At 41.1% G+C, this 20,671-nt stretch overlaps 1 protein-coding gene across 1 annotated transcript; it reads left to right on the top strand.

The window, feature by feature from the left end:
• Nucleotides 1-15,581: 15,581 nt before the first annotated feature.
• On the top strand, nucleotides 15,582-19,867 carry KCNF1 (potassium voltage-gated channel modifier subfamily F member 1). Its single transcript, XM_065730700.1, has one exon. The coding sequence runs from the start codon at nucleotides 16,227-16,229 to the stop codon at nucleotides 17,688-17,690; it is 1,464 nt and encodes a 487-aa protein (XP_065586772.1). The 5' UTR covers nucleotides 15,582-16,226; the 3' UTR covers nucleotides 17,691-19,867.
• The last annotated feature ends 804 nt before the right edge of the window (nucleotides 19,868-20,671 follow it).

Here is a 20,671-nt window from a genome sequence, read left to right as displayed (position 1 = left end):
AGCCAGCAGGAGCAGGGAGGTGATCATCCCCCTGTACTCAGCTCTGGTACGGCCGCACCTCGAGTACTGTGTTCAGTTTTGGGCCCCTCACTACGAGAAGGACATTGAGGCCCTGGAGCGTGTTCAGAGAAGGGCAACAAAACTGGTGAGGGGTCTGGAGCACAAGTCTTATGAGGAGCGGCTGAGGGAGCTGGGATTGTTTAGTCTGGAGAAGAGGAGGCTCAGAGGAGACCTTATTGCACTCTACCACTTCCTGAAGGGGGGTTGTGGTGAGGAGGGGGTAGGCCTCTTCTCCCTGATAAGTAATGACAGGACAAGAGGGAATGGCCACAAGTTGCGCCAGGGAAGATTTAGATTAGACCTCAGGAAGCATTTCTTTTCTGAAAGAGTGGTCAGGCACTGGAATGGCCTGCCTAGGGAGGTGGTTGAGGCACCATCCCTAGCGCTGTTCAAGAAGCGTTTAGATGAGGTGCTAAAGGACTTAATTTAGTAGTTGGGTAGAGATAGTGATAGGAGGATGGTTGGACTAGATGATCTTATAGGTCCTTTCCAACCTTATGAACTTATGAACTTATGAACTTATAATAGTTCACAGAAAACAGCTCATTTTCCATCTCAATATCTGCGTATTTCCTAGACATTTGTTTATCTTGCAATTGAATCATGTGAATATCATCATATGACCTATACAAATTATGCAGTTTAATGTTAGCAACTTTGATGGCCCACCATAGATTCCACTCACTGACAGTTTTACTGTAATCTTGGTTTCTGTGCAGCCAAATGGCTGAATTTTCTCAGACACATGGACACACTACCATAGTTACGTACAGCCTGCCCAGAAATGCATATGCAAGCTAACCACAGAGTCTGTGAGCCTTGCTAGAACTTAATTATACAATTCACATTCACTGAGGTATGTAAACTATGAAATCCGGTCTATCTAACTGCAGATATCTAAAGTGCTACATCTTAAATACCAAAGCAAAACAGTCATCCTAAAAAAAGATCTGATATTTCCTATACAGTCAGTAGAGAGATGTCTTCAAAGGAAGATCCTGTCTGCCTGGATTTCTGCAGGACTGATTCAGTCCTCATTTAGGCACAGATAAGGTACAAATCAGGGTAGCTCAATCCCATCATACACACTTATTCTTCTTTAAAAAGCATTGCTCCCATGGAAGTTTATGGGAAATTGCTTGTCTTTAGAAGCATTAGTTTAACAGTTTAATCCAGACCCCAAAGAAAGTATGTTGCAGAGCTAGAATCGTAATTCATCAGGTCTGTTCTTAGGGCTACCTCTATTGCTAGACATTGGCATCTTGTACACAGTGAGATGCCCAGCAGTGTCTGAAACCTATGCATATGCTGGTATGCATGACCAAGACATAACGTCTAGATCCTCCTGGACTAGTTCAAGAGGAGGACATGACCACTGGTCTGCTCAAAGAATCATAGATGACTTTATGCAAGAAACTGCATGAAGTTTCTAGTTTTAACTGCTGAATTTGAGAATATACAGGCAAACTGTTTTTAGATTGAAGTGTTTAATGGTTGTATCAGCTGCAAAATGAGCCAGGACCTTTATCTTTCCCTCTTGATCAAGCTCTATTCATAAACATTTTTTCATGACCCTGCTTCCTTAGATCTGTGGTGTTTATTAATTTAATAATGAAATGTAGGAAATTATTGTGGCATGTTTGAAAATTGTCACAAATACACAGGAAAGCATTCCCTTTTCATATTAGTCTTACTGGCAATTTTGTAATTTTTCTCACTCTTTACTATACATCTTATAACTAGGTATCTTTATCTTTATTAATGACTCAAAACAAGAACATTTTAGAAATAGGGCCAGCACCTGAATAAGCCAAAGGACTATGAGATTGTGATCTAGTTCATCTCGTTCCTTTCTTAGGTTATGACAACAATTATCATAGTGGGTGAAACATTTTTATCCATATTTTAACAGCTGACAGTAGGTCAAGGTGAGAGGTGAATGTCGTGAAGCCATAAACTGAAGGCTATGTCCATGTTGTGCTGTGCCCTGCAGGTGTACCAAATAGAAGCTGCTTGGTGAATGAGGTAAAATATCTGCGCTGGCCTCAGGCTCTACAGCGGATGTGCTCCATATTCAACCTTGCTGAGATGCAGATTTGTGGGCATGGCCATCTCCAGCCTGTCTGCACCTACGAGGACTCCTTTGCTTTAGTCGTATAGATAAAACCTGGGTTTTGGAGATTTTTAGCCCAGAATTCCCTAGGCTGCTTGTAATCAGCCGTGTTTGATAGATCAGGTACCAAGAAACAAAGATTTATCTACAGCAGGTGGCCTAGGCCGCAGGGTGCTGAGCTCTTTCCACCGACTGAAAGAAGAACTGAGGTAGCTCAACACATTACAGGATTAGATTCCATTGCCTAAACTGGAACCATTTTTCCTCCACCTTCCCAGCCCTCTCTAGCTCTGTAGGTATCAGCTATTATCCTTCAGTAGCTTTAATAGCACTACTGTTATTCTTCTTTAACTAGGAAAGAAAATCTGTAATTCAAGTTGTCTGAGAATTGTCTGATAAAATGTTTGGAGAAAATTACCACCCACATACTGCACTTCTTTGTGATGTATGGGAGCATTTCCAGCCCTCCTACAAGATGAGAGAATGTGTATTTACAAATGCACATGCTAGCACTTAAACATAAATATACTAATTCAGATAGTAAAATTGGAAGGGGAAATGTTCATCTGTGGTTTAAAAAGCTATCAGGATAGATATGCTCTTCAATCATGAGTATGGCACTTTTGTTTTTCTTTCAGCTCTTAGTACTTACGTAAATTAACACACTTTCTACCTGCATGGAGAGGAACCAGACTCACAGAAGCCAAAGTCTTGGTATCCAAACATGTGAAACTAAACATTTAACCTTGTAGTTAAAAAAAATAAATGGTTTTTGTCTTAAATCTGCATAGGAATTGAACAGATAAGCTATCAGACTTGCAAACATCCCACCTAAGAAATGGAATCAGAGGAGATCTTATTACAGGTAAAATGGGAACATTCCTGTGCAATTCCTTTCCATGATTGCTCAGCTCTATCATATGGAGCACTTAGCCACAGATTGCTCATGAATGGATATTTCATTTCAGTCAGTATACTGTAGGTAACATTTGCTTTGCATTTTCCAAAAGTTTCTGCTTCTAGCATCTGCTTATGACAGCTGTCAGATGTTTTATTTGTTCAGGGAATATTCTGATGATTGCCCTCATAGCTGTTCCTTGCAGCCAGCTGTGCCTCACAGTCTTCTCTGACGTTACAGCTTTGGGAGCTAATTATTCACCTGGCGCCTGACAAGATGCACAGGAATGTCCTGCATCCCTTCCTGATGTTGCCAAAGGTGGTGGAATTCCTTCTAAGACCAAGTTACCCAAATCCATATGCCTACATGTGTCTTGAATACAGCAGACTCATTGCTGTGTTCCTGGGGTAGGTGTACCTTGCACAGTCACAACACAGATGAACTGAGAGCACATCCCAAGACAGATGCTCCCAGCCTTTGTAAGCCACAGGGAGATTGGGCATCAGAAAAGCAATAAAAAATAATTTTTCTACTCCATCGAGCTAGCTGTGAACTATCTCTCCTTGCTTTATCAATTTAAAAATCAGTTCTTCATGTAGTGATATGGGTTATTCTAAATTAACGGCAAGAATTTAGGAAGCCATAAAGTGATAAACCAGCAGCTTTGAGATGTTGGGCAAGATAGAGATTTTTTAAATTTATCTTCAAATTACAGGTTGTTTAACTCTTCCTATTTATTCTCTCATTTTAATTGCAGTAGCTGTTGGGATTCACCCTCAATTAAACTAGATAGAGACTAGGGAATTTATATTGTTTTCATATAGTTCTGAATAATTCATCAGTTTTGTGTAGTACCTGAAATTAGAATTTGGAATGAAAGTTTTCTTACAGCCCCCGAAGAGTGTTGAGACTGGTGACTAAGGTTTTCATAGAGGCATTTGTGTGTAAGCAAAAGAAAATGGCAGCATGCCTGAGAACCTGAACCGTCTAGAAAAAAAAAGAAAAAAAGAATCTTCAATGCATCTGAAGTCCCAGAGTTAAAGCATAGGTATTACAGCTGAGGGAGCCTGCTAAGACTGCAGGAGCCAGCTGGGAGAACAAACAATACAACTTTTCAGTTTAATGGGAATAAAGAGTCCAAATGCTCCTTGTCTTTGTTTTTTGGCCAGCCCACTGTGTCACAGTGACTGTGCGTGATAAACACAGAGGCACAAAGCATGGCTGTAAGGGATGCTTGAATGAAACAAGCCCAGCATTTTGGGTCAGAGTTCCAAAAGCTTTCATCAGAATTTACTGTTTATATATTGAATGTGAATCTGACATGAATATGTTGTCATGCTATTTTGGCTAAAAATAGAGATTTTAGTGTACAGAAGAGATGAGATGTTCATTGGGGGACTGGTTTAAAAACATGAGATGATTTTTAATTTTCCCCTCCCATTCTGGCTGGGAACCTAATCTGTTTACCATGAACATAGCCAGATGCTTTGAACACAAGTAATCAACACTTGTCTTGGGCTAGGGTTTTCATTTAATTATTAGGACTTTCCTTATAACATAGGATTGGTTGAAATTTGCATCCAATATGTTTAAGAAGACATGCTATGCAAATGGATAACAGCTGCAGATAAAAAACAGGGCATCTTTTTTTATTGTATGGACCAACAGAGCGGTGAAAATAGTATTTGTTCATCACACCCTTCTGTTGCAATTCCTGAATGCTGACCTCTACCTTAATGACTACTGACTAGCATGAGGATGTGCTTTCAGAACAGAGCATTTTTTGGTGGATTAAGAGAACAATCTTGTCAGCAAATGTCCATTGATCCGTTCCTTTGTCCTCTGGAGACTCTAAAGCTGATTGTGAAAGAAAACTTGAGATGAATGAGTGCTTTTTTTCCATGGAAATAGCATGGTAAAGATGCAGATAGCTGTCAGTTCCTCACTGTTTTGTTCCTTCTATCTTCCGCCTTCCACCATGAGTTTGAACAAGCACCACTGGGCAGCTCACCATCACTTTCTATGCTCGGTCCTGAAGCCAGTGCATGCAAATTGGGCCAACTCACAAATAACGAAACAGGTCACTGAGGGCAAAGATGAGGCTTTGTAGAAAAATCGTGGCCATATTATGCCAGAGGGCAGGGAGTGCAACCCTGGGAGAAGAAGGCATGATGTGGTTCATCAGCAACAGGAGGTCGGAAAGCACCAAAAGGAGAATCTTCTGTGAGAAGAACTCAGAATATTTAACACACTGAATATAATGGTAGGGATGGAGAGCAGATAGTTGCTTTGCCTAAGAGTTGATTTGAAACTAAAGTAGCTGCACTTGAGAGCAAACTACAAATCATGTCAAAAAAATGAGGTTTCATCATATGATAGTGTTTTTTTTTAATTACAGTCATGTAATTACTGGGTCATCAAGCAGTATTTTCAGCAACTCAAGAAATTAATCTTCCTTGATTATTAATAAATAGAAGTAAGGTAATACTACTTATTACTGTCTGCAATTATGTCAGTATAAAGAGGATTTTCTGTATAAGAAGTTCAAAGCATCCTGGTGTTTTTTCAAAACAAGTTTAAGCACACAGTGCCTCACTGGCTGCCTTTTGATTTCCCTCAACATTGAGCTCTCAACGCCCTATTTCTGGTGAGGAGAGGGTATACAAAACCCTGTGGTTTCTTGGGGAATTTGCAGTGCTATGGAAATGCTGAGACCTCAGCACCTGAATTTTCTATGAGGATATATAGGAAATAAAGCTTTGCTCTTTAGTGAATGTCAGTGCACTGTCAGGTTTTCTTCCAAAATGCTGATAAGATCAAAATCTAAAACCTGAATAAAATAACTAAAGCAACATCTTCTTGACTCCAAAGATCCACTGGCATCACCTGTAGGTGATTTACTTTGCAGTGGGAAGAAGTGGTATTTATTCTCATAAACAACATTGAATGTTTCTATGTGGATAAAAGGTGTTAGCATATGGATGTGCTGTTTCAGTTCTTGATTGATACTCGTTCTTTATTGCTTCTTGCACATTTTTGGAATAATTTTCTGGCGACCAAAAGAATGATTCAGTGGTACCTGCCTGCACATTTGTTATACCAATAAGTAATCAGCAGGGATAATGAAAGCATTTGAAGGAAACGAGGATCATCTTGCAAGAAATTTCAAAGCAGGATAAATAGAAAAATGATTGCAATAATTTTCTGTGTTTAAACTGAGATGTTCTTGTAATGAGTTCATGGAAAATGGGGTAGAGAATGTCACTTTCCTGGGTATTTGAGCTATGCAGCAAGTCTGGAAGAATTGCTGCCGGTCTGACAGATACACATGTTCATGTTTGTATTTTCTGCCTACACTCAGTTTTTGAAACGCGTTTTGACGCTTTGGCAGGACTTGAAAACCAGCTAAGGGTTATCAGTGAATAACCCAATACCAAATTCTTGTGTAATACATCAGGGTCATTAGCATCTTAATAATGACTCAGTCAGAAAATATTTTTTTTTCAGTATGTTTGTGCAATAATTACGTATTCTTTGCTTGCCCAAAAAATGTGAGGTATCAACAACAAGATTTGGATACCCCATTGCTAATACTCAAAATGTACAGTGAGGAATGAATACAGATAGAGCTTGTAACATAAATCTGATTCATGTTATTAAACAAATATGGAGGGCTAGTGAGCCATTGTACCCCAGAAGAACCACTTCTGCAGAAGAAGGTAGTTTCCAGTACATTAAATTCAGGTGTTGCCATAAAAACAATGCAAAATAAAATAATCAAGGAAACAAATAGACGAAGAAGAATTTTTAAAATATAGAGATATGACACTTGTGAGGTATTTATCTCTGGGTTTGCCATTTTATCAGTTGCATACTATACATTTAGGTATTAATATTGTAGTGTTGCAGTTGAAAAGTGGCTGTGGTAGAACCAGGAAAAGATGTTTTTCTAAGATTCTGATTTGAATTTTTGTTACATCCATGTACTGACACAATAGAAATTATTTTCTCTGTTGTATATAGACTTCCAGCTGCTTTGGAGATCTGCGTCCAAACATGGTGAATGGATCAGCTTTGTTACTCTTTGAGCGATGTGAAGAGCACTTCATTAACACCCTGGGGCTTTCAAAAGGTTTTGTTAAGGACATTCTTTTGAAAAATGTGCACATGGAGAGCAACTGAAGAGGATTCAAGTTTAATAGGACAAGAGGGACTACAGAGAAAATAAAGGCGACAGCGAGTAAATATCTGTGTAGAGAATGTTGACTTTATCTCTTGCCCTGCGGCTGAATGTACAGAAAGTATCCTTTTCCTCTTACAACTCCCATCTGTCATTTCCAATTTCTAAGAAGGGGTCTGGCAAAGAAAGGCAAAGAATGTCGTCAGCATCAGAATTACTGGTGACGCACACTGGAAATAGAACTGATAATTATTTTGACAGAGGAGATTGATGTCAAAAAACACATCTGAGTGAAACTGAAAGTTGCCAAAGTTTTCAATAAAATCACTTAATTGAGATACACCCTCATGTGGAGAGGTACTGTTCTCATAGTGCCATAATATATTTATCATGGGAGATAAAACATTTAATTTCAGTTTGCAATTGAATTTTTTAATTTATAAATTGCATTGCATGAATTGTGTTGTATTAAAGCACAATATTATCATGTTATATCTAAGTATATAAGTATTTTACCATGTAAAATTTCAGTGTTGCTAACTGAAATTTTTGGCTGACCTATATTTAGATTTCTTTGAGATCACACTTCAAGCAAAAATTTAAAAATCCAGATTACATTTCCTTTCTCATGCATCTCAGTGAAATGTCAGAACATTGAAAATTTCTAGAAAATATTCTGTTTTCTGTACAGTTCTATTTAAAATTAATTAATACTTACCATTCCTGACAAGGAAGAAGTGACAAGGACTGAGTGAAGAGGAAACTCTGAATGGTTGGTCAATAAATGGTTTATCACAAGCTCTGAAATGCAAATCTCAAAAAGAATGTGGAGCTGGGGAACCAGATCACTATGTAAAGTTCTGATTTGTTTCCACCCCATGTCAGGAATTCACTGCAAAATGCATAAAACATGTAGGACCTGATTCTCCCTTCAGTACACCAGTGTAAAACCAGTCTAAGAGAAGAAACTGGACCTGTAATGATGAATAATAAATTGTTTTGAATATTTATAGTGCTGTAACTGTATCTAGCTCTGTTCTCAAATGAACCAACGGTCAAACCTCCATGATGAGCCATTGACAATTGCTTTTAAAATGTCATCCATAATTTGTTAAGCCCATTTCTAGGCATAGGCAATTAATTTCCATATTATTTGGTTGTCTGAACTGATAATAATGCATGCCTGTCACATTCAGGGGGTTGTTTTCAACTAGCACCTGACTTCAAATGCATGCTTATTGCCAACTAAGAGGAATCAGGGGAAACTGATCACAGATTTGAGCTATTTATTTGATTATTTGATATTATTTGAGCTATAATACTAGGTAAATACTGGATAAGTATTAGTATTTAGCACAACTAGGCTAAAATTTCAGATTTGAAAAGCAAGTTGCACTGCAGTTTCTGTTGTGATATAGATGGATTTGAGGAAGAATTTCTTCATGGAGAGAGGGGTTGAGAACTGAAACAGGCTGCCCATGGAATTGTTGGAGTCATAATCTGTGCAGGATGAACCATGTGGCTGTGGCAAAAATGGACATAGTTTAGTGACAAGACTTAGCTGGTCAGCTGGCAGATGGACTTGATGGTCTTGAAGGACTTTTCCAACCTAAATGATGCTAAGACTCTTACATTCAGTGTAATCACCAAGTTTCCATCGACATATGATTTATATGTTCATGTGTAGCATGTGTCCCAGTGATCTATGGAAAAATGTAGCGGGGGCAGACTGAACCGGTGGGTTATTCTTCCTCAACTTTGGTAACTAACTGCAAGGAAGCCTAAAGAAATGGTTAGAGGAGGTTAGGGTTAGGGTTATTGAGGCCAGAGAATGGAGGAGATGCTAGGCAGGGACTGTTTTCTCAAGGTCACCAAGGAGAACCAGAAGCCTCTGACTGTCCTGAGATTAACTGGTGTCAGCAGCAGCAGTTCGCAGTGAAGCTGAGCAAAAGCAATGAAGTCCTCGTTACTTATCCAGACAGAACAATTGCAGATGTCACAGAATGGCAATAAAGACTTGAGCAGCAGCAGCAGCTTTTTCCATTCATCACTGAACTTCCTTTCATCTCCTTAGTCTTTTATTTTATTTTATTTTCTGAATGGGATATCTTGAATTCCATAATCTTGTCTTTGAGGACACTGTGAGTACACACAATGAACCCATATTGTATGCACCTCATTGTTTGAAAAGGCTTGTGACTCTACCCTGAGCAAAGTGAGTTAGTATGAAAAATGTTAAATTAAACAGCACATAGCAATGAAAGGCATTCATTTTTAGTAAAGTAAAATGAAATCATAACTGAGCAGAAGTGATGGTTGTATAAAAAGGAATGGATGAAAGGTTTGACTCACCCATTGTCTAGACAACTCAGGAACATGTGAGTTGCCTTTAGAGACATTCAGACAATGTATAAACTTATTAGTAATCTGCTTGCCAAATTAAAAGTGTTTTTGCAAGCTGTGAAGAAATATGATGTGTAAACAACCTGCCTGATCACTAACATCCAGAGAAAGGCCAGAAAATTATTTGTAATACACCATTTATGACTCAGAAAATGTAGCTCTAATTGACTTAAAATATCTTCAGAATCTTCTTTCACTTGAATTCAGCAGTTTTGATAAGTGAAGCTAAAAACATGGAAAAAAATGGAAATGCTAAGATGACTTTTTCAGGGTAAGTCCACACAGACATCTGGACTTCTTTTTCAAAGGCAACAAGAGCACACACATGCTTCCCTACAGTTTCCAAAGTAGTCAGTAAGCACAATAGGAAACTAAGTTTGCTTTGCCTCTTTGCTTTGCCTACTGGCAGCAGGAAAGCATCTACAAAGTGCTCAGGGCCTCCCTCAATAGCTCTTAGTCCTATGAGATTTAATGAAGTAAAATGCACATTGACTCCTCTGTGGGTGCCATAATAGTAATTTCGTATTTGTGAGGATGTGAACTCTGCCTCTTCTACTGCCTACATGCCTTCCTCTTCTGTGTCCTCTAATACACTCTGCTCACTGAAAGATGGAAAACTGTATTTACAAGAGTCTGTGAGAATTGCAGACTCTAGTGAAGCCTATATTTTCTTCAGTACTGCAATATTTTCTAGGATAAATTGAAGTATTTTATTTTTTATTACAGCATATTGATGGCATATATATGTATATATTACTGTTTTTCTTTGCAGCATTTTCACACTAGAAAACATTTTCCTATTTTTCCTACTCTCAGAACAGACGAACAGGTGTGCTTTTGATTATGTTTAATGTGAATGATTTAATCATATACCTAATTTTGGTTGCCCACAATAAAAATAGTAGTTCATTTTAAAAACCATTCTATTGTGAAATAGCACAGATTAAACTTCTACTCATACTCTTGCACAGAATGAAGAACCATAGCTTGGGCAGGGTATTATTAGACACTACTCCAACTCCAAGTGCTGTAGGGGACTATGGTGTTGGATTAGGAAGCAGACTTCCAGTCCTCCCTCAAAGCAGAGAGACTGAAAACAAGGCAGGGTATTAAAAAGTGTTAGAGCGTCTCCATCTCACATCCTAATCATGATTCACTAATCTGCTTAATTTGAACTCAGCTATTCGCTTCTTGCAGTGGAGGCTACATCTTATTTACTTAAAGCCATCCACATTAAGTCAGAGATCTGCCTTGTCCCTTGAGTGGTCACTTAAAGCAAGTTTAATTGTATGGGAAAATAGAGTCATTAATGTCAAATGGAAAGCAAGGCCAATTAAAATGTATAACAAGATATTACCCATCTTTTAATAAGGATTTAATTACAAGATCTGCTAGAACAAAATTGACTGGGTATGTATAAATTTTGGACTTGAAAAAAGAACCAGTGTACCTAAGAGCAGTGAAAATAAACTAGGTATGAACTTGTTCTTTAATAACAGTCATGGGGAAATATGTGTGTATGTCAGAGGTGGAGACAGAATCACATTCACAAGATGAAATTATTCTGAGATATCCATCTCAGTTCAGACATTTCATAACCAATTACTTCTGGAATATCAATCCTGAAGATACAGACAGGTGTACTAAAAATGTAGAAATTTATTTTCAGAAAATTTGCATTTGAGGGAGCCCTTCTTTTCCCTTATCAAGGAACTGGAAAGATTCACCTATAGCCAGAAATATCAGCTGGTGGAAAGCATGCTTCATTTCCAGTGTCTCATCACTGTCACAGTAAATAACTTGTTTCTAATATCTAGTCTAAATCTACCCTTTTTCAGTTTAAAGCCATTTCCCCTCATTCTGCCTCTACATGTACTTTTTAAAAGTCCCTTCCCAGCTTTCATGTAGGCCTGATCAGATACTGGAAGGCTGCTATAAGGTCTCCTTGGAGACTTCTCCAGGCTGAAGACCCCCAGTTCTCTCAGCCTTTCTCCGTAGGGGAGGTGCTCCAGCTCCCCAGTTATCTTCATAGCCCTCCTCTGGACCTGCTCTCAATGTCCTCAATGACATGAAATTCTATGGCACGATGAAAGAAATGGTAAGATAATTCCTCCACATAGAACTTAGTGCTATCTGCTATCAAAGCAGTCCCTGTGCAGCTGCAAGATTTATCCCCAGAATACTCCAAGGAACTAAGCTATTTCCATTTTTAATCCTCCTTTCAGTTTCTGATTGACTTTTCATGATGTGCTTGCCTTGAGTATCTTCCCAGTGTTCGGGTGAGACAGAGCTTAACTGTGGACTTTTAGTTTTATGTGGCTGGATGGACTTGATATTAAAGGTCTTTTCCAAACTAAATGATTTTATGTTTTCATGGTTCTGTCTGAAAATAATTGCATGACAGGTGCTGTGATATCTTGCTGGATCCATCACAGATCTGTCTTGTGGTTGTCAAATAAAAACCATACATGATGAAGCAAAAATGTGTGATTATATTGAATAGGAAGGGGTTATACTGTGTAGATATATGGGGATTATATTGTTTAGAAGCCACTATCACTCCAAACCTGCTGTAAGTTCTACAGTCTCTGAGGGCTGCATAAGTGCACCTGACTTTGAAATCATAAAAAAGGACTAAAAAGCAGATGTCCAATGGCAGCAGGTGTCTCAGCTCACCTCAGTATGATCTAGACTAGCCCTAGGGTATTTCTGGACACTGAAGGCAACTGGTGACTTCTCTCCATCCAGTGTAGGACACCTTTTAGTAGTCTTCAACATAGGTGGCTGTCTGCAACCAGCCTACTGGGAATGGTCCGCAATTGCCAAACAGGGGTTGGGAACTGTCCACATCAACCGGATGGCATTAGACATATTCTATTTTTTCTCTTTTGGACAGTCATAGCAAGGGCCCTAATCTTTCTTGAACTTGGGAGTGGAGACACAGCTCTCAGCACTTTATAAATCTCAGAGGATGCTGCTACACCTTGTAAACCAAGCCCCACGGTGATCCAAGCCCTTCAGGAGATCCCAGCAACCCAGGATGTTGCTCTCATGAGCTCTTCCCTCAGGCTGCAAGACTTGAGATCCAACTGAGAATCCTACACCTCCCTGAAGGAGACAGTCAGAACAACAGTCAAAACTTAACACATCTGTACAAGTTGTCTCTGATGCTGAAAGGAGCCATCTCCCTGTTTCTTACTGAATCAGTTCCCAGTTCTCCTTGCTTTCAGCCTGACCTGCTTGTCCAGTCCCAGTAAATCAGCAGAAGTTAAATTCTGAATCCTTAATAATTTTAGCAAACTACTCCTAAAAGAGTTGCAGGACACCAATTATCTACTGAAATTATTAGATCAGAGAAGCTCTCTTTTCATGGATGAAAAATGAATTAAATTATAAAAAGTGAAATAAATTATTTATTGCAAGTTATTCATTCTGCTGTTGTTTTCTACTGTGCAATAAGTCTGACAAAAAATAATTGTCAAGTAAGCTTGTCTCACTACTTCACTACTACGAAACAAAATCTTAATATGTTATGATTTTCCCTGACCCTCTCTTTGGATCATTTACATTTGTCCAAGTGGATTTAAAATACAATCAGATTGCTGACACTTGACAGTCAGGCTGAAAGGTGTAAAGAGCTCTGAAAAGGTGCAAGACAGGAGAATAAAGCACCAGGATTTTAGCAGCTGCTAAAGGATATAAGGACCAATCTGGCATTTCAAAAATAGTTTCTTCCCAACCTTTTGAGAATGTGCTGAGATTTCTCGTTTGAGAGGAGCTGATTTCACCTTTCAAACTGAGCACTGTGCATACTAATCTTGCAGGAGTGTTTTGTTGTGCAAAATTACAGGGCAGGGAGAACAGACTTCTTGGAAGTGAAGATGGTGCTTTTGGGTCAGTCGTGCTGGACAGCACCTTGACTTGGTATTGCCACCTGGAGAAAAACCAAGAGATCACTGCAGTGAATTGTAGATCACAGAGAGTTGGTGTCTGAGGCAGTCAGATCTGGGGCTGAGAAACCTATTTCTTCAACTAATTCAGCCTGTCCATATTTTAATGTCAGCTATCCCAGATCCCAGCTTTATTTCAAACAAATTGGCAGTCAGTAACCTCATCCACATCTGTCATTTGTGCAAGCATGTCAGTGCTATTGGCATCTTAAAATTTATTTTGCTAAAGTCTAGCTAAAACATTCATGGCAGTGGGTAAGGAAGTCTCATTTCAGTGTGTGGTTAGCTGGGTAAAGATTTATTGCTGAGCCTCTAATCTTTTTTCCAGATCTACTAGATATTTCTCTTGTCTCAAAAAACTTGCAAGACTCAGTAAATATATATGTGGAACAAAATTCAAGTTACATCTCATGTTGCTTCTACCTTATGTCATACCCTCAGGAACACGAGAGGTGACAGTGACCTGCAGAGACTAATGGTGTGGCTCAGGTGAGGGCTGATGGGTACTGATGGGTATTACAATTTCCTGGGGCTGTCATTTGAATAAGGTGTTCAAACCCTGCAGTATTGCTCTTTGCCCTCTGTGCTACTCTGCAGCACCAATATGAGCGATCCAACCCAGGCATTCAAAGAAAGTGATAGAGCTGTGGTTCGTGAACAACTTATTCCTCTCTGGGTAACTGGGTGTTGCATTTCCTGAGTGACCAGAACAGAACAGCAAGAACTCATTTTCCCTTGGCTTTAGGTTTTGCTCTATAAATTGGTGCATGGATGTGTGAAAGACAAATAGAAAGGACTGTTGTTCCTCTGCTTCACAGGTTTCTTGAGTCCACCTCTTCCACAGCAAGTTTTAACTTTCCGTCCTCATGTGAGAGCTCAGAGACAAGGAAGGTAACTGCAAGGTCTGAAAGGACCTGGAGCAGTGATGTAACTCCTGGTCTGTGCTTTAGTGAGAGTCACAACCTATCTCCAAGGTACTGTAAAGTACTGAGGCCATGTGCACACTCCATGCCAAGATGAGATCTGGTGCACAACCTCTCATTCATCCCCCGTTAGTGGAAATGGGGTGCAAGGTGTGTCCTGGACTCCCCGTCACTGAGTGACATGATGACAGTGGGTACATCAAAGCCCTCCTCTTTCTCCAATGATCAACATGAGCATGGAGAAGTAAGTGGTTGCTTGATTTGCGTCTCTCCGCTCCTCTCCACTTACCAGTTTTCAGAGGACAGTGAATGGGAAAAGGTCAGAACTTACTGAGTTCACAGACCTTTGGGAAATGTGTGCAGAGTGCAGGGAAAGTTAGGCTCTGCAGCTACAATGAAAGTTTCATGATCTCTGTTTGGTTCTTAATGACAAGGGTACAAATTGAGGACAGGCTGAGAGAGCTGGGGCTGTTCGGTGCAGAAAAGAGAAGGCTCTGGGGAGACCTGAGAGAGGCCTTTCAGTATCTAAAGGAGAGCTGTAAGAGAGAAAGGACGGACTGTTTAGCAGGGTCTGTTGTGACAGGACAAGGGGAAATGGTTTCAAACTAGAGAAGTGGAGATTTAGTTTGGATATAAAAGGAAAAAGCTTTTTACAGTAAGGGTGGTGAGGCACTGGCACATGTTACCTGAGGTGTGTTGGATCTCCCCATTTCTGGAGACACTCAAGGTCAGGGTGGACAGGGCTCTGAGCACCTGGTGGAGCTGAAGGTGTCCTTGTTTACTGCAGGAGAGTTGGGCTATATAGCCTCTAAGGGTCCCTTCCAACTCCAACAGTTCTATGTTTCTATGACCCTTTGAATCCGACAGTAACTCAGAGTCCTGGCAGGGAATCATTATAGACTATCCTATATTGTATTTAATACATGTTTAAAAAAATCACTCAGGTGCGTGGCAGCTTGGAAAGCCTTCCTCTTGCATGCAGGCATATAAATAGCCGGGTGCTGCTGCAGCTGGTGCTTTGCTGGGTTTCGCCAGAAGAGGGTAGGGTTGGGAAAGGAGCTCAGCCTCATTGTGTTGGGAAACAGCGACGGGAAAACAAGCCGAAGTTTCTGCTCTGCACACCGACCGTGTGCGGGAGTCAGCAGGGAAACTCGGGAGGACCTTAAAGTAAAAAGAGAACGGAAAGAGAAAGCCCAATCAAAAAGCAGCTTCCTAGGGAAACATCGAAGAGGGAAACGGCAACAGTTTTCTGCGGGCTCGCCCTCCCGAGGAGCTGTCAGTCACTTTGCAGTAAGCAGAGCGCAGGATTTATTTCTCGGCCGTGACTTCCAACCTGTGAATAAATAGCACTTTAGAGAGAGAATGGGACCCGAAAAGACTCTCAAGCACTGAGCAGAGGGGTGAGTTTTATTGAATGGCTTCTTCTCTTTCCGATCCGCTGGAGCTTTCTAACCTCCTGCTTTCAGGCACGGCAGCCCAGTGACTTGTCTTTTCACTGCAGCTTGTTGCATCCCTCACCAGGCTTTCCTGAGCGCAGGTCTGTGTCCGTAGCCCTTTCCTCCCACTGCTCCGGGTCGGTCTGGCGGCATTTGCAGCAGAGCTGACTCGCTGCCGATTTGCTTTCATGAGAAATTAAATCCACAAAAGCTTTGAAAACGAACGACAGCCTAGAAATAAGCTAGAATCCAATAAAATTAAAATGGCAGGTGACTTTAGGTTTCCAGATGCGGACACCGACGTAACAGAGAAAAACGAAGAAACGGAGATTGTAGTCAATGTCGGTGGGGTGAGGCAGGTGTTCTGCAGAGATAACCTGAACCAGTACCCAGAAACACGGCTGGCAGAGCTGCTCAACTGCCTGTCGGGGGGATACGACAGCATATTCTCCCTCTGCGACGACTACGATCCTGGAAAGAGAGAGTTTTACTTTGACAGAGATCCAGATGCTTTCAAATGCATTATTGACGTGTACTACTTTGGGGAAATTCACATGAAGAAAGGAATATGCCCTATCTGTTTCAAGAATGAGATGGAATTTTGGAAAGTGGATCTTAAATTTTTGGATGACTGCTGCAAAACTCATCTGAGTGAGAAAAAGGAGGAACTGGAGGAAATAGCCCGAAGGGTGCAACTGATCCTAGATGACTTGGGAGTGGATGCCTCCGAAAGCCGCTGGAAAAGATGTCAAAAGTACATCTGGAAATTCTTGGAGAAGCCAGAATCATCCTACCCAGCTCGAGTGATTGCCGTTCTGTCTTTCCTGTTTATTTTGACCTCCTCAGTCGTGATGTGTGTGGGGACCATCCCAGACATGCAGGTTGTAGATGCGGAGGGGAACCGTGTGGAGCACCCAACCCTTGACAGCATCGAGACAGCCTGCATAGGCTGGTTCACCATGGAGTACGTGCTGAGGCTCATCTCCTCTCCAAATAAACTCCACTTTGCCCTGTCTTTCATGAACATCGTCGATGTACTAGCTATTCTTCCTTTCTATGTCAGCCTCACCTTGACCCACCTGGGAGCCAAGCTGATGGAGCTGAGCAATGTCCAGCAGGCAGTCCAGGCTCTGCGCATCATGAGGATCGCGAGGATTTTCAAGCTCGCACGGCACTCCTCGGGGCTCCAGACCCTGACCTATGCTCTGAAACGCAGCTTTAAGGAGCTGGGACTGCTCCTCATGTACTTAGCTGTTGGGATTTTTGTCTTTTCTGCCCTGGGTTATACCATGGAGCAAAGCCACCCCGATACCTTATTTAAAAGCATCCCTCAGTCATTTTGGTGGGCAATCATCACCATGACCACGGTTGGGTATGGAGACATATACCCCAAAACAACTCTAGGAAAACTGAATGCTGCCATCAGTTTTCTTTGTGGAGTGATAGCGATTGCCCTTCCCATCCACCCTATCATTAACAACTTTGTCAGATACTATAACAAACAGAGGGTTTTAGAAACAGCTGCCAAGCATGAATTGGAGCTGATGGAGCTAAACTCAGCTGAGGGGAAAGCTGCAAGCTCCAAGAGCGAACTCAGGGACCTTGCAAGTGAGGGCAAGGAGGGCCCTTTTTATAGCAGCCGGCTAAAAGTCTCCCACAGTGACACCTTTATTCATCTCCTGTCAGAAGAGAAACACTATAGGACCAGGCTTCAAAGCTGCAAATAAACTGTGAGCTGTTTTCATTGCTAAGCCTATAGATGGGGACAACCTGACAATCAGCTTTGGAAAGGACATGAGGGATCTGTTGGTGTTGGGAGGGAGCACTGCTTTGCTTTTCCAGTGTGAACATACACTAACCCGTGGTACCTCCATCAGCAGTTGGTAAGACTTTGCTGTTATTATCCAAAGTAAAACTGTAGGACTCCATTGAGGTCAGACTGCTTATAATGATTGCATTCTGACAACCATTTGTAACCATTTTAAAGACTGAAAAGTTCTTCCTGACCCGTAAATGTCTGATGATCTGAGTGTGCAGCATTGCCAAATCAGAGCTCTGTACCTGTTACAATAAAGAGCAACATCACATCGAGTGTGTCTTCCAGGCTGTGATCACTGGCTTTGCAGCTAGGAAGGTCATTCTAAAAGATTAAAGCAATATTTCACTCATCGTGGATTTGGGTTTATAGCAAAATGTTGCAAATACTTTCAACCTGAAGATATTGAAAGCGTGAGCATGTACCTTGTGCTGAATAACGCAGGCAATGAATGGTTTCATTTTTGTAATGTGTACCTTGGGGTTAACTTTCTGGATAAGTATCTGTTCCTCTTTCAAGAAAAAAAAATAGTACCTGAAGCTATTTTGGGGGGGCAGTGATGCAAAAGGGAATCAAATATATTTTAAGAAACAAATGAAATAAACATCTGTTTCACCTTAATTACAAAAGTACGATTTATGGTTGTAGGTATCTCTCAGGAAGGGTTTTTATTCCAGTAAGTTGTACAAATGTAACTTGCTTTGTAATATTTTTACTTCATTGTTAAAGCAAGAGAAGTTTAATGAGAAGTTGAGGAGCCGCTCGATAAAATTATTTAGCTCCTTGAAAGTAAATGTAAAGAAAGATTCAGAAAAATACTGTCATCTCCAATTGATTCATGCAAGAACTATTTGTCTGAATGAGCATATTACTGGGTTATTAAAAAAAGAAACAGTTCTGCCCATCCAACCCCTGCAATAACTGTATGGTTTTGTGAATGTTTACAGAACAAATAGGCACTAATCAGTGCCTTATTCATTAATCAGCATATTAATCAACACTAGTGCATAACTACTATCCTTTCCAAAACAAGTGCTGTCTATGCGTGCATTCGTTCGGCATGACTAAAGAGTACAGTACATGGCTCTTTACCAGAGAGATCCATTGAAACTGGGAGTGATGCTATCTTAAAGGAGAGGGAAGATCTGGGGGCACAGATGTGTTTGTTTATGTACGCTGAAGGCAAGATCCCAGCTGATTAAAGGATGAAGGTGACTGTCCTTATTTGTTCCTTTTCGTGTCAAGCAGCCCCTTGTTCATGTGGAAAACAGCAGTGTGAGCCATGACCTGTTCCTGAACAGCTCATGCCTTAGAAACCATGTGGGCCCTTGGGACTCTTCTCCTGGTACTTGGGCATGCAATGGGTGGTGGCAACAGGAGGTGTGCAGAGTGGCAGGGTGGGCTCTGCACCCCCTAACAGCACCTCCATGGGTTCTGGTGAAGGTGGACCTGTCTGTTGATAATGGATACTCTCTCCAGTGCCATCAGGGGCACAAGAATGAGTGACGGTCCATGCAGGGTGACACTGGCTGGTCCTTAGAAACCCCCTCTAGCACTCCTCTGGAGCAGTGGCAGAACCCCCAGACCTTTTTCCTCCTATGTCCTTGCTTTTAAAATGTCCCTTCATCATGTTCTGTCTTAAGCACCCCAACAATTCAGTGCAACCCTTTCTCCACCAGTCTTCCACCAGTCTTTTTCAGCCTCTGGTTCACACCAACGGGACACAGTCCTGCCCCTCATAGAATCATGGAATCATTAATGTGGGAAGACCACTAAGATCATATAGTTCAACTGCTCAGGTCTTCCAGGACATAGGTGTGGTTTGCAGCCACCAAAAGTCTGCTTGGGTGGGATGCTAAGGGTGGGAGAAGAGCAAGAGGAAGGGAGTTAGACCAGCCCTAGTGGTACACCTCATCTGTCATGGGGATATTAAATCTTCTTGACTTCCCTCACGACATGAAGAAGGCAGCTGAGAGTGAATTAAGTTAGCAGAAGTGCTTTGCTGAGCGATGAAAGCACTATATAACTGCTAAGTGATATGTTTAGCACTCCAAGTACAAAATCTTCAATGCTGCACTTTGCAATTTATTTAATGTGACATTAAATAAAAAGAAAAAAAAATTAACCTCTCTTATCAGAAATAAATTTGTTGCTGTATTTCCCAACTGATTTATGCTTTTGAGCACCAAGGTCTGCCTAAGCCTGAGAAGAGCTTTGGGATGACCTTGATGCCTCTCATACCCAGACAGCTCTCCAGCCAGGCTGCATGCACTGTATTGGTGGGAGTTGCTTGTGCAAGGTACATATTGGTAGAACATATACATATTTTACATGAATGTAGATGGGCAGCACAGATCTCTGCCTGTTTGTCTTGTCCATGCTGCAGGAGCCCTTGTGAAAACGCAGGCATTGGCAAGGGACAGGGCATGCTGGTGGCACACAGGAGGTCTGCAGGTGACCAGGGTCTCTTCCCTTTATTAGAAGTGAATCTAAAAAGTAAGACTTAGTAGACATGAGGGCTTGGGGTGGAGTAGGTGGGAACATCTGTGCAGCCCCCAGAACCATCCAAAGGCTCCAGACTCCTGGGTGGACAAAGCAAACAGCCTACCCTTCCTGTAAGGGACTGGGAGGGCTGGGGAGAAAACCCTAACTCCTCAAAGAAGACATTGAACAGAAATGCAGAAGAAAGCAGAGCTACTGTAATTTCAGTTGACATCAATCCCCTTCTTGTACAGAAGTTCTTCCCCTCCTTGTACAGAAGAGTGAAACCTTGAAGGGACTGTTTTTATCTCCTAACTCACACTAACCTCAGCTGTAAATTTGGGATTAGCTGCCAGCAGAATCTGATTCAATAGTCTTAACCTAATGAGTAGATTGGTGGCAATTGCTAAA

This window comes from Cyrtonyx montezumae, unplaced genomic scaffold, assembly GCF_038088225.1.
Source record: "Cyrtonyx montezumae isolate F1298 unplaced genomic scaffold, pur_monq_1.0 scaffold_13, whole genome shotgun sequence".
Taxonomy (NCBI): Eukaryota; Metazoa; Chordata; class Aves; order Galliformes; family Odontophoridae; genus Cyrtonyx; species Cyrtonyx montezumae.
The sequence above is the reverse complement of the archived record's forward strand: the minus strand, read 5'-3'. Positions and strand labels throughout refer to the sequence as shown.